General features: G+C 38.3%; 1 protein-coding gene across 5 annotated transcripts in view; it reads left to right on the plus strand.

Moving 5' to 3' along the window:
- Nucleotides 1–12,863, plus strand: part of nalcn (sodium leak channel, non-selective) — a 98,736-nt gene that overhangs the window by 52,838 nt on the left and 33,035 nt on the right. For all 5 annotated transcript variants that reach the window (XM_053496839.1, XM_053496840.1, XM_053496842.1 and 2 more), the window contains 3 exons: nt 2,416–2,607; nt 3,852–3,989; nt 4,847–4,921. In XM_053496839.1, the coding sequence (XP_053352814.1) occupies nt 2,416–2,607; nt 3,852–3,989; nt 4,847–4,921 (405 nt within the window). The remainder of the gene's footprint in view (nt 1–2,415; nt 2,608–3,851; nt 3,990–4,846; nt 4,922–12,863) is intronic.

Consider the following 12,863-nt stretch of genomic DNA (forward strand, 5'->3'; position numbering starts at 1 on the left):
TCTTGTTTATTGAAAAGTGCCATATTTTACTATTTAATATAACAACTTAACATATGTCTCACAGGTCCACCAATGAGTATCTGTTAATGCTAAACCCTAAATACCATTCAGATTTTTCATATAGCAACCTTCTATTACTTCACTCCTTGTTCAAATGTGCCATTTCCTTGTTTATGTAAATGAGCTGCTGCTTAGCCAGGGGTGGGTTGTCATAAGGGGTGGAGTCTTCTTATGTGAGGTCACATAGAGGAAAACATAATTGACTTATTGACTTGATCTTAATGTCTATAATAAAAAAAAGTACGTTTTCATAATATGCTTCCCCTTAAGCTGGACTATTCATAGTTCTTGCGTCTTTTATTTTAAAGTTGCCAGTGATTTTTGTAATTTCTATTCTAGACTTCACCATGATAATGACTGAAAATTGTACATCTAGACTTGCTGATGGGTGATTAAGTGCTTAAGCTGTCATGACTAAAGTTCCATTTTAAGTTACAGAGCTTTGTGTCAGGTTGTAGATTGATTGTTATATTAGACAAGCAAAAAGACTTTTTTTGAAAAATTAGTTTTTTATTTTATTTTAATATCTTCTCTTTTAAAAGCCCCTGAAGGTCTACACCTGCTAGGCAGTACAGTGCTAATCAGGCACTAATCAGGATAACGCATACTAAGTTGTTTGAGCATGGCTGAAGGCAGCTGGAGGGAAACAAAAAAACAGGCAGAACTTTATTTATTTATTTATTTATTTATTTATTTATTTTCAGGCCTCATTATGGCCCAAACCTGCATACTGATCACCCTCACCCTCACTGTTCTCTGCCAGGCTTTATGAGTAAAACAATTTTACTTCCATTGTGGCCTCTGGATTATTATGCACAAGCAAAAATAACTCATTCAGTGATTCACCCTTTTGAAACAGGAAGTGAGTCACTGGATTATTTGATCTATTTTTGTACAGCATGTTTGTGATATTTATGTTGCTATTCACGTATATTTGTTAGGAACATTCTCAATCTTTTTTGTTTCCCAAAAATGCAGTATATTCGAATCGAGTGTTGGATTGTGTGATTCACGTCTGTGGATGGAAATATTAGTTGTATTTTAATGAACTGTGGTAGTTTTCATTCTAAAATATACAAATCAGAAATAATTGTTTTTTAAGCCCTAAATAAGTAGAGTGGTATTTGTATGGATCTTTTATTTTTCTTCAATGTCTTCATAATATATTCAGTGTTTCACTGTTAAAGGTCAAACTAAGCTTTTGTCATCTAATTTGGCAAACAGACGATGACAAAGAAGATGACTCGCCTTCTGTGAATACTTCTGAATTGTAGACATTGCTCCTCATCTCATTTAATATGTTCATAACTAATTAGGCATTTGTCTTTTATTTATGAGAATAAGGATCTTTGCACACAATCATTAAATAGATCTAAATGATCTCAGTGGGTAATAAATAAACCATTTCTGGTTGAAGGGAAAAAAAGCTTAAATGCTTAAGAACTTAAGCAGATGTACTGTACACAACTCTCAACGAATGTTAGTTTTATTAAATAACCATAATATAATATTATTCTCACATCAGTGTGTACAGTATGTGGATGCGATATACAGTAAGCAGTTTTTTTTTCCGAGCCCTGGAGGAGATGAAGTCTGCTGGAAGATTCGGAGAGGCAGGGGACTACAATGGCTGGATCGATAGACATTCCCCTCTCTTGATCATGATGTATTGTTCACAGATTTGGTCACCTAAAGCAATTCGGAAAAATACAGTAGCAGAAATTGCAGAGGAAAATATAATGTTACTGTTTTTAAAGGACAATGAAAACAATGTTTGCACTTTTCCTAACAATACATAATCAATAATGCCTATTGTTCCCAAAGGTTTTTGTTTACTCATATTTTTTTTCTTGACTTTTTGTTTCATTCATTTAAAAGGAAACCCGGCTGTAGTATTTTTCTTTCTTTTTTTAAACACAGTGCACAATGACCTTAATGACCTGTCAAACAGCATAGACTGGGAGAGAAATAGGCTTATCCAAACTAATTTATGTACTATAAGAATGCAAGGCCATGGTGCAGACATTTGTGAATGTCTTGCACAGTGTTTCACAAATCGGAACAAACTAAGTGACAGGTTCTGGAAGAAGACGAGCTACAGGAAATTGTAGGCAATTAATGTCACTGTGAGCTGCCAATCAAAATCAGACAATATAACTGATAAAGCGTAATTGTTATGTATAATCAACTAACCTGTTGGCATTTACCGAACACTGATTACAGAAAACCAATAACCACAGGAAGGCAGGTGTATTTTGCATTTTATAGGTGCTATTCTATTTATGATGCATTTTTTTCAAGGGAAAGGCATAAAAGAACTGAATCAACGTTTCAATTTGCTCGTTTTTCCCGCAGGTGTTGAGAGTGGTACGTTTGATTAAGATCTCTCCTGCGCTGGAGGATTTTGTTTATAAAATCTTCGGTCCAGGGAAGAAGCTGGGCAGTCTGGTGGTGTTTACAGCGAGTCTGCTCATAGTCATGTCTGCCATCAGTCTGCAGATGTTCTGCTTCGTGGAGGACCTGGATCGCTTCACTACCTTTCCACGGGTAAACTTTCACATTCTGGATTTAAACAGGAACAGCCGAACATTTCAACCAAACGGGAAATTTATAGAAATAATCTAAAATAAATATAAAGTGTCTGGTAAGCTGTCAGCATCAACTCTGACAACTACAAAAGCTGGAGTTATTGTTTTTGGAAACAACAGGAACAAACACAGCCTGACACATTTTTCGTCGGCTTCACAATATTTAATCTGTCAGCAGAAGTAACAACCCTTGCCAAGTTGTTGGATTCTAAGTGCTCATGAGATGGGCTCTCATTAGCCAAATCTTTTTTATCGTCTGTTATTAGTGGCAATCCACTGATGCATGTTTGTGCTGGGACTTGGATGGGTCTGCATAAACAGATGCTGCTCATTTCCCAAGCTCCTTTCTGGGTAGCATGATAACTATTAAAGATAATGATATTTGCACAGATTTGCTCACCAATAGACCTGTTGTAAAATGATCTTTATTAGACACTTTTGTAGCTGTAGCCAGTTTGACCAGGTTTTAAGGGCTGCCTCAGGCCAGACAGATCTTCACTTGATTTCTACTGAAAAAAGAGAATTTTCAGTACTATCTGTCATTTGGAAAGTTTGCTAATCAGCAAGGATCTACTTAGGCTGTGATGAAACCATTATATTATTTCATGACATGTTCAGCCTGTTCACAGTGTAAATATTATGTGGGATAATTATGTGATTCTAACCAGAGTGATTTCTGTTCCAGTTATCTAGCCATTTTGGCAATGTTTATTTTTGGAACTAAGCTGAATCGTTTTGTCTATTTATTTTCTCTGTAATTTAATCATGGCCAATTCCAACCCCCAGTTAGGTCTCTCCTACCACATGACATGGAGAACGTGAGATATATTGTGCTTCCTTCGAGACACACGTGAATCTGATTGACTGCACGTTTTAATGAAACGGACAGTAAAACACACTCGGACGGAAGCGCAATCCGGCCACTCTGTCACGCATTAGCTAAAAGACACAAATTGATTGACTAGGGTCACTGAGCGAGAGCAAGCAACCCTGCCTGGTCAGTTTTTCCCCTCTTGGACTCTCAGCCACAAATGGCTTCAGTGGCGTCAAGATTCGAACTAGGCATCTCGAGCCTATAGGGCAGTATAGCTGTTTTCTAAACCTCTAATTTTTATATAACTATGTTTCTATAATTAAGGTGTGAAAATTATATAGTATAATGAGTGTGTGCTGACTGAGTGCAACTATGTTTCTCTCCTATAGGCCTTCATGTCCATGTTTCAGATCCTCACTCAGGAAGGTTGGGTGGACGTGATGGATCAAACTCTGGTAGCAGTGGGACATATGTGGGCTCCAGTGGTGGCCATTTACTTCATTCTCTACCATCTGTTTGCTACTCTGGTATAAATTCAGCTTAGAAAACTTGAATAAAGATACAGAACACACAACACTGTGGTAAAATGTTGCTTACAAAGATATATTTGACATTGGGGTTTTGTAAACACTTTGGCTATAGGTCCTATATGACAAGTCTTCTGTCAGTTATACAGTCTGGGCTTGATTAGCAGCCCCTCATGGCGGTCGTTGTCCATCACTTTGGCTCTAATGCTTGCTCGCTTTTGACATTTGAAAAGCTGAAATGAGTGAAGAGCTGTTGTTTATATCTGACATTTGAACACGGTCTTAACAGTAATGAGAGCTCAGCCAGAGCATGTAATCAAGCAACAGCTGAATTGCTTATTCATCCCCTGTCAAATAAGGGGAAGTCAAGACTACATTAAAGAAGCAAAACACAGACTTTTTATAAACATAATTCCCAAATCCCATTTATTATTTATGTAAATGTGTGATCTTTTAAGTTGGAGTAACTGCTGTTTCTCGTGTTAATATAATGTATAAAAATGCAGTTATGTTATTAATATTAGGTTCACCTATTAGGCTGGCTGAATTTACTTCTGTTTGGTGGCACCAAGAACAAGCAGTGACAGTGACAGTCACTCTGTGGCATACAGATATATCTTATATGTCTTTAGTATACAGTACAAACAGAATTATTGTATATTTATATTACATTTTGTCAGAAGACAGCTCTTTAAGAAATGGGAGTGACTTTGAATAAATGCTGTTTCACATGCTATTGATGGATTTTATTTCGGTAGCCTTATTTTGAAAATTAGAAGTTATTTTTAATAAACTAAAATGTTTGTGAATCCATTATTATTATCGTTATTCATGTGCTCTTATCTGATGTCTTTTAGATCCTTCTAAGTCTGTTTGTAGCAGTAATTCTGGACAATCTTGAGCTTGATGAGGACCTAAAAAAGCTAAAACAGGTAAGGTGTTTATGTTTAGAAATTCATTTCTTCATTTTAACTAAAGTTTGAACTGTAGAAATTTCAGCAGAGCTTGCAAGTCTGTGCTGGATATAATAATAGAATAATAGAATAGAATTGCAAAACAAGATTTTAAAAAATTACCTGATTTTTAATGAGTTTTAAATGGTAACCCAAGTAGACCCTTGGCAATTAGTTTGCAGAAATGCCAAGGGCCAGTTCCTCAGTGCTGCCATGATGGTGGCAGAATAGTCTGTGGGATTTGAAAATGAACCAGATCTAAGTATCAGATCTTCCCATAATCCTCAGTATAGTAAGAGTAAACTGTCATCAATATAATGATAGTTTTTTTCTTTATTCTGTTCTTTATCTTGTAAATAAGTATACACCTTTTTGCATGAATTATCACACGATTCATATAAATATTTAATCACCTGACTTCCTTAGTCTAACCCACAGTGACAGTTATCCTATTGTGAGGTCCTGGCCTTGCTAATGAGCCTTTTAAATCTATGCATGTGTTTATCAGGTTTTGATTGTGCATTATTGTGGTTATCTGTTATGTTCTTGTGTGAATGTCAGACTGTTGGCTTTAATATGTCTCTGATTATTGCTTTGACCTTTGAATCTTGGACTTTGTCTATGCTTGAGTTGATCTTATGATCAACACAGTTACAGTTATTTTGAAGAACTAAGTCAGGCATGGACTTCAACAACTGTTAGATGAACTACATCCAGAACTGTAAGAAATATAGGGAATTTTATTCCGCAACTGAGTCGCCTATAAAAGCCAACCAGACATGTACAGTATATCACTGCTTAAAACCACAGATGAGCAGATTTAATCATCCTGTCATGTGATCATTTTTTAGCCTCTTTGATCATTTGATCACTCTTTACCAGCTAAGTATAAGTCTTATCATTGTTATTATATAATTCATCTTACCCATAAACAAGGGAGCAAAACTACAGTGAGAAAAATGTGCTTGAATTCAGAACACTTGCATCAATCAGCATTTGGAATGAGCCAAATTTTCTTGTTTTTGCCGGTGGGGTAATGACGAGAGTGATAGCCAATTGATACTGGACTCTCTCATCGATCTGGCAGTTTGCCCAAACAAACTTCTGGAAGAGTAAAGACAAGTGTCCTTTCCTAATTAGCATCACCAAGATGAAAACCAGAACCCAAAGCCGATGCGTATCAGACACACTTGAATCACTCTGGCAGCATGTCCACAGCACTTAGAAGGGTTTTTCTCCTGAGGAGGGGCCACTAACACACTTGCACATTGCCCCAAATGTCCTCAAGCATGAGAACTCCTTGAAAAATTAAATAAGCACGGAAGTCGCACACATCGTCAACCACTGTTCCTTTATTTGTTTAAAAAGTTGTAATGCATATTTTACTTTTTTTTTTTTTACAAATATATCCAGCACTTTGAACACAGAAGCAATACCTTTGTCCAGGACATAGTTTACCAAGAGTGCAAAGAGTGTCCTAAGAGCCACAACTACTCACATCTCCTTTGCATGTTCATGCACTGGATTCAGAAACCCAAGTCCTTGACAACAGAAGAATATTGCCTCAGCGCAATGCCCCTGCCTAGAGAAAGGGAAAGACATACAGTATGGCTTCACAGCATTATTAGGCATTGTTACTTTTGAAAGGCCTATCTTGGCAGAAAATGCCATGAAAATGCCAGAATTTACTACATCATACTCTGAATACTAAAAGGTATTAATAAGTGACAAGCAGTATGTGTTTAGCAAGGCTAATATGATTCATCCTTTGTTTTATATTTTTTACCTGCACATACTGTACAAGTGTTTTTGGGGCTATGTTGATGTGTTTCATATTCTCTTTTATACAGTTGAGCCAGCATTTATTTGGGTGCCCACATGGCCTTTTGGGCTGAGGTGCATGGTTATATTTGCAGTTGGATGATCACTGCTGTGGATGACATGATTGTACATGCAAGGCAGGTCAGGCAGAATGTCCAACAGCGCGTTTGCAACTGCATGCTGTGTTGAAAAAAAAGCTAGTTGTTGGTAGCTTATCAAATGCATTCGGAAAGCTTAGGAAGGCCATGATCTTCTTCAAAGATCTTTATGAACTGGCCGATAATCGACAAGAATCCTGGCGTCACATTTGCCCTTTCAGATTGTATTTGTACTGATGGCCATCCAGTTTTGCAGAACCATGGTGTCGTTGACTGTTCAATTGATCAGTGCAATGAGTTTGGCCCCATGTCATCAGACAGTTTTTCACACTTTTGTCATCAGGGCATGTTGGTGTTTTGTTTGTCAATGTTTGGGTGAGTGGGGCGGTACGGCGGTGTGCTTGGTGGGTTTCCTCCTGTTATTGCAGGATGGGAAAAGTTCCTTACTGGAAATTTTTGAGTAGCAATCGCACCCACATTGTGTGATAGTGGTCCGTTCGCTCGGGATCTTCTTTCATATATTTATGACTTAGCTTGGGTCATATGTGACTTCAATTTGACCAGTTTTTGTACTGTCCAAATCTGTTATTTAGGTGGGTCTGTATCCAGACATTCTTGGTTGCTTTTTTCATCTTGATAGTCACTTTGACTTTGATGTTCAACCACCCCCTACAGATTTATCACCCTCTTTTTTTGCCTAATTCCCCTTTCAGAATTACCCACAGTATTCACAACAGCAAAGCTCATGTTTAAATACATATTTAGACATTTTGGTTTGCCTGAGGACATGAAACCATATTTAGAGTTGGCAGATTAAATTGGAGAGTTCTGTCCAGATGTTATGTCATTGATTTATGCAAAAGAATTTAACCAAATTCATTGTCAAGCTGTGTATGCACTAAAGTTGCCATTAAGCACAGCATTTAGATTATATCATTGACCTTCTGTTTTTCATGCCTCCAAGAGTGCCAGTTTTTTTTTGAGTAAACACTTTTAAGGTGGGGGACAGGTCAAGTCCTCAAAGCCTGCATTGACCAGCTAGCACCTGTCTTCACATAAATATTCAACTTCTCCTTATCCCTATCCCAATTGGTAATCTCCACATGCTTCAAAGAGTTCATCATTGTCCCTGTCCTGTCCCAAAGAAAACCCCATTCTGCTTCCCTCAATGACCATAGCCCTCACCTCAGTAGTAATGAAGTGCTTTGAACAGCTGGTAACAAACTTCATCATCTCTTCACTACCTGACACACTAGACCCACTACAGTTTGCTTACCGCCTGAACCGATCAACAGATAGTGCCATCTCTCACCGCCTTCATACATCCCTTACTCACCTGGACAATAGGAGAGTTAATTATGTTAAAATGCTCTTTGTTGACTGCAGTTCACCATTTAACAGTATAATTTCCTCCACACTCACCAGCAAGCTAGCGCACCTGGGACTATCGTTGTGGATATCTTCAAAATTCCTAAAAAATTTTTACTTTCCAATTTCCTAACTGGCAGACCATGGGCAGTAAAAATGGGCAGCCTCCGTTACTGGAGCACCCCAGGGTTGTGTTCACTGTCAACAATGAGACTCAATCACTGGCAACATTGAGACATCCTACCTGAAGGAGATCTGGAGAACTGGTGCCAAAGGATCAACCTACTTAGCAAGACAAAGGAGCTGATAGTGAACTTTAGTACAAAGCAGGAGAAGAACTACCAGCCCTCTGTCATCAACGAGAGCCCAGTGGAGAGACCTGTCATGGTCCTGTTACATCAACACTGTGGTGAAAAAGGCCCAGCAGCATCTCTTCCACCTCAGTCGCATAAGAGACTTTAAACTGCCCTCTATGGTGCTTAGTAACTTTTACTCTCGCAGCATAGAGAGCATCCTGGTTCAGGAACAGAACCATGCAGGAGCTCTACAGAGAGTGGTGCGATCAGCTGTGCCCATCATCCATACCAGACTCCCAGACCTGCACTCAATCCACAGCAAGAGGTGCTGGACCAAGGCCAGGAAGATAGTGGAGGACCTCAGCAACCCCAAAAATGGACAGTTCTGTCTGTTGAGATCAGGAAAATGCTTTTACTCCCTGATGGCCAACACGACGAGACTGAGGAGCGTCTTCCTGCAGGCTTTATGGATTGTAAATCACAACACCACAAAATGTGACACAACCAGAAATGTGGTTATGGAAATGTACATATATTTGCTTTACTTTTGAGTGGAAGTACAGCCACAAAGTGCATGTACTTGATTGCCTCCCACCTCTAGTTACAGGTGCTGAGATATTATCAGTGGGTGAATATTAATAAGACTGGTGCAGATGAACTTACACTACCAACACTGCCAAACCTTCCAAATTCTGTGGGAAATGTTTTTAAACTTATGGCTCACTGGATTTCATCAACTCTCTGGCATGCTTTCAACATTTAGACATGTCCAGATCAGTTCTATCTTAGCCATAGCTGAAGGATCTGCTGCTCAGCCTGTAAAATTGCCTATTTTTCAGGTGCTTCTAGCACAGATGGGGGCAAACCTAAAATAGACTGCTAGATTATGATTGCTCTCCAAGTATACAGAAAAAAGGGGAGCTTTTATAAACAGTTGGTATCAAAGCAATTCAAAGACTGACCTTGACTCTACTAAGACTAGTTCATCCTGATGTGGAACAAATAAGGATGAGATGGGTTTTGTCCTTTTGTATCTCAGTGTTGATTTGGTGGCAGTGACAGCTCTTAGGTTTTTTTTTCGAAAGGTTGTTTTTGTAGCTCTCACTGAACAGATTGCCGTCCCCTGTGATAATGTCATCAGTAATTGCTTTTGAAGGGTTTTTGACCCCCCTGCTCTTTCAACCATGAAGCTCTTGAAGTCGGTAACAGAAGTATGGTCTGAGTCATGAAATTTTTGAAAGATAGTATGTTTTACACTTATGATTGCATGTTTGAATTGTACTTGCAGTATAGTTTTACAGTTAAAATGTTGCCCTGGCCCACTGGGAAAAGAGGACAGTTGTCACATCAATCATCCTATAAATGCATAATGATTTTGATAATAAATTAGCTGTGGTTAAGTGGCACCGTTCATCAATGTGACGTTGTTTGATATTATACACTTGGGGACACTGATTAGTAACAGTCATAATTTTTTGAAAACTAAAGATTTCTTGACTAGTGTTTTTTCGTGCAAAACTCTTGTTTCAAAAATTATAGTTACTCCCTCAGCAAGACCTTAGAAACTATAAACCATTGATCCACTTCCTGTAATGTTTTACAAGGTTGAAAATGTATAAATGATTTTGAAACATTTAAGAACATTTCAAGAGCAAAGCTACCATCTTTTGATTCCAGTGCAAATTTCATTAAATAAACAGACTGTAGTTTTGGTATTGAAACTAAAAAGGCTGTGGTATTATTATATATTATTACCGTATATAATCTTGGACCCGTACATCCATCAGTGGATCTGAAAGGAATGGTTAAATGTTTGTATGGTTTATTAGAAATGATCGTTCTAACCAGTAAATTAAGTGTCTAGATTTTGGAAAGGATGTAAGCCTTAAACAATTTTTTGTCAGTAGCTTTCATCCTATTTGAGTAATATTTTAAAGGTATTTGAGGCATATAAATTATGCAAGGGCAAAATTAATAGCAGGGGCATTACCATCCATTACTGTCACTCAATTACAGTATATAAAGGATTTATCTATGGCCAAGCCTACTGTATGTGTCCAGACTGAAGTAACCTGGTTTTGAGCTGAAATGTCCTGAAACTTAGGATTCCTTTGAGATGCCCTGGAGCGGAGGATTCACGATGCCATCAATCTTCACAAGAACCTGTGGACAACCAGAACCCCAGAAATCCCCCCCCCAAAAAAAAAAAGCTTGAACCATCAATGATTCACCAGCAGATGTTACAGCGGCTCGGGACACCTTTCTCTACAACTGAGGAAAAACAAGAATATACAATAAAATATTGACCTTTCTTTATTTTTTTTTCCTCTGATGACACAGACTACCTTACAATCTAATGCTTGCAGGCATCACTTGTTTCTTGTACTTGACGAAGAACACAAGTAGAGCCTGTGAGGCATGTGGGAATATTATCGCCCATGCTCTCTGCCTCGTTCCTCTTGTTATAAGGAAGAGCTATCAAATATGAGAAAATTTTGAGGTTTCCAAACCAGACAAAATATAGACAAAAATATAGTTTCAGTTTGATTGATGGCTGAGCCATGGCTCAGTTTGGAGAATTGATAAGCCAGGCTGTTACAGGATTCTTACTCGTGAATGGGTCGTGCAGATTCTTCAGATAGGACTGACAGTTCCATTTCAGTGGAATGGCATATTGCAGCAGAGGATAATCAGCATATTGAAGCCCTGGGCTTAGCACCGTTCTTTCTAACTACACGTTCTCTCTGCATCTTGTACTGATGCTAACCCTTTAAGAAACACTATAATGTTTAATCTAGCACAATTCAGTTCATATAGCCTGTAAATCTTCCTCTCTGTTTCTCTTTTACCGACCTTCCCTTTTCATGACTCCCAGGAGCATCACTGTTGAGCCATGTGTGGCAACGTTCTTAGATCTCCTCACAGATGGAGTTGTTCAAATACCAGCCATGTCTCGATGGAGCGAGAGAAACAAAAAGCTCCCAGCTATTGCTCACAGTTTAGATATGTTTGTGTTCAAAATGAAAGGTTTATTTTGTGCCATATTGCTACAAGGATAACTAAAAGACAGTCCAAATACTCACTGGTCATGTGATCTTGCTTTTTCTGTGTTTTTTTTTTTTAATTTGTTTGTTTGGAACTTGCATGACCCATAGATTGGTAATATTTATTTTCTGAGATGCTTTTACAATTAGCTGTTAGTGACTTAGGATAGCTTAGGATAGGTTCGATTTGATGCTCCTGGTTTAGAAATGTGTTAAACATTAGAGCAGTATAAATAAAAAGAATAAAGTGTATTAAGGTGCCATGGTGGCATAGTGGCTAGCACTGTGGGCTCACACCTTCAGGGTCCAGGGTTCGATTTCCATCTCAGATCTGTGTGCATGGAGTTTAGTGGGTTTCCTCTGGGTACACTGTTTTGCTCCCAAAGTCCAAAGATCTACAGCTTTGGCTAATTGGCGTTTTCAGATTGCCCGTTGTGTATGTGTGTGTGTCCCATGCCTATAAAGCTATAGCAAACAAAAGAGACAGCAGTGCAAAAAGTGAGTGGTGCAAGACTGAGATAATTAGGGTAGATTAGAGTACTGTACATTATGAGTAGTAGAAGTATGTTATGGAAGAAAAGCTACTTGAAGAACAAAGAATGATTAGTGGTTGATGGCCCATCACAACCATGAATCCCAATCACATCCCCAGGCACCACTAGATAGTTGGGTAGCCTTGTGATCCCATAGCTTTGGTTTGTTCTCCCACTGTCTTTATGGGTTCTCCAGTTTCCCTCCTCCTCCCAAAGCAAATTGTGTATGATTGGAGACCTGCAACCTGAGAGCATTCCCGTCTCATGCCCAGTGTTGTGAGAATAGGCGTTGAATTCACCATTGCTCGAAGATAAATGAATGAATAATGAATATTGTCTAGTAGCAATATATTTTATACAATATTAATCGGTCCTCTCTAGGTACTAGCATAATGAAGATTTGTGGTTATGTGGTGAACCTAGAAGCAATTTCCATGGCCTGTTGTTCGTATGAACCTCAATAATATCTTCCACATAAATGATAAATTATCTAAAGTGCGGTAGCACTATCTGTTATTATTCCTTGAAGATTTGGAGCTCTAAACCAGCTTAGATCAGATTTGCCAAAGATTTTTGGGAAAATCATAAACTTACTCAGCATGCAGCATCAGAAATGTTTAACTCATATACTGTAGGTCTCTTTGTTCCATAACATTGATCATTATTTGTGAACTGTAACATGTGTCTGCATGGAAATGACTTACATCTGTCAGGGTGGACAGCTGATTTGTCTTGATTCGAAACCAATTTTCAAAGCCACG

The sequence above is a fragment of the Clarias gariepinus genome, chromosome 5, assembly GCF_024256425.1.
Source record: "Clarias gariepinus isolate MV-2021 ecotype Netherlands chromosome 5, CGAR_prim_01v2, whole genome shotgun sequence".
Classification (NCBI taxonomy): Eukaryota; Metazoa; Chordata; class Actinopteri; order Siluriformes; family Clariidae; genus Clarias; species Clarias gariepinus.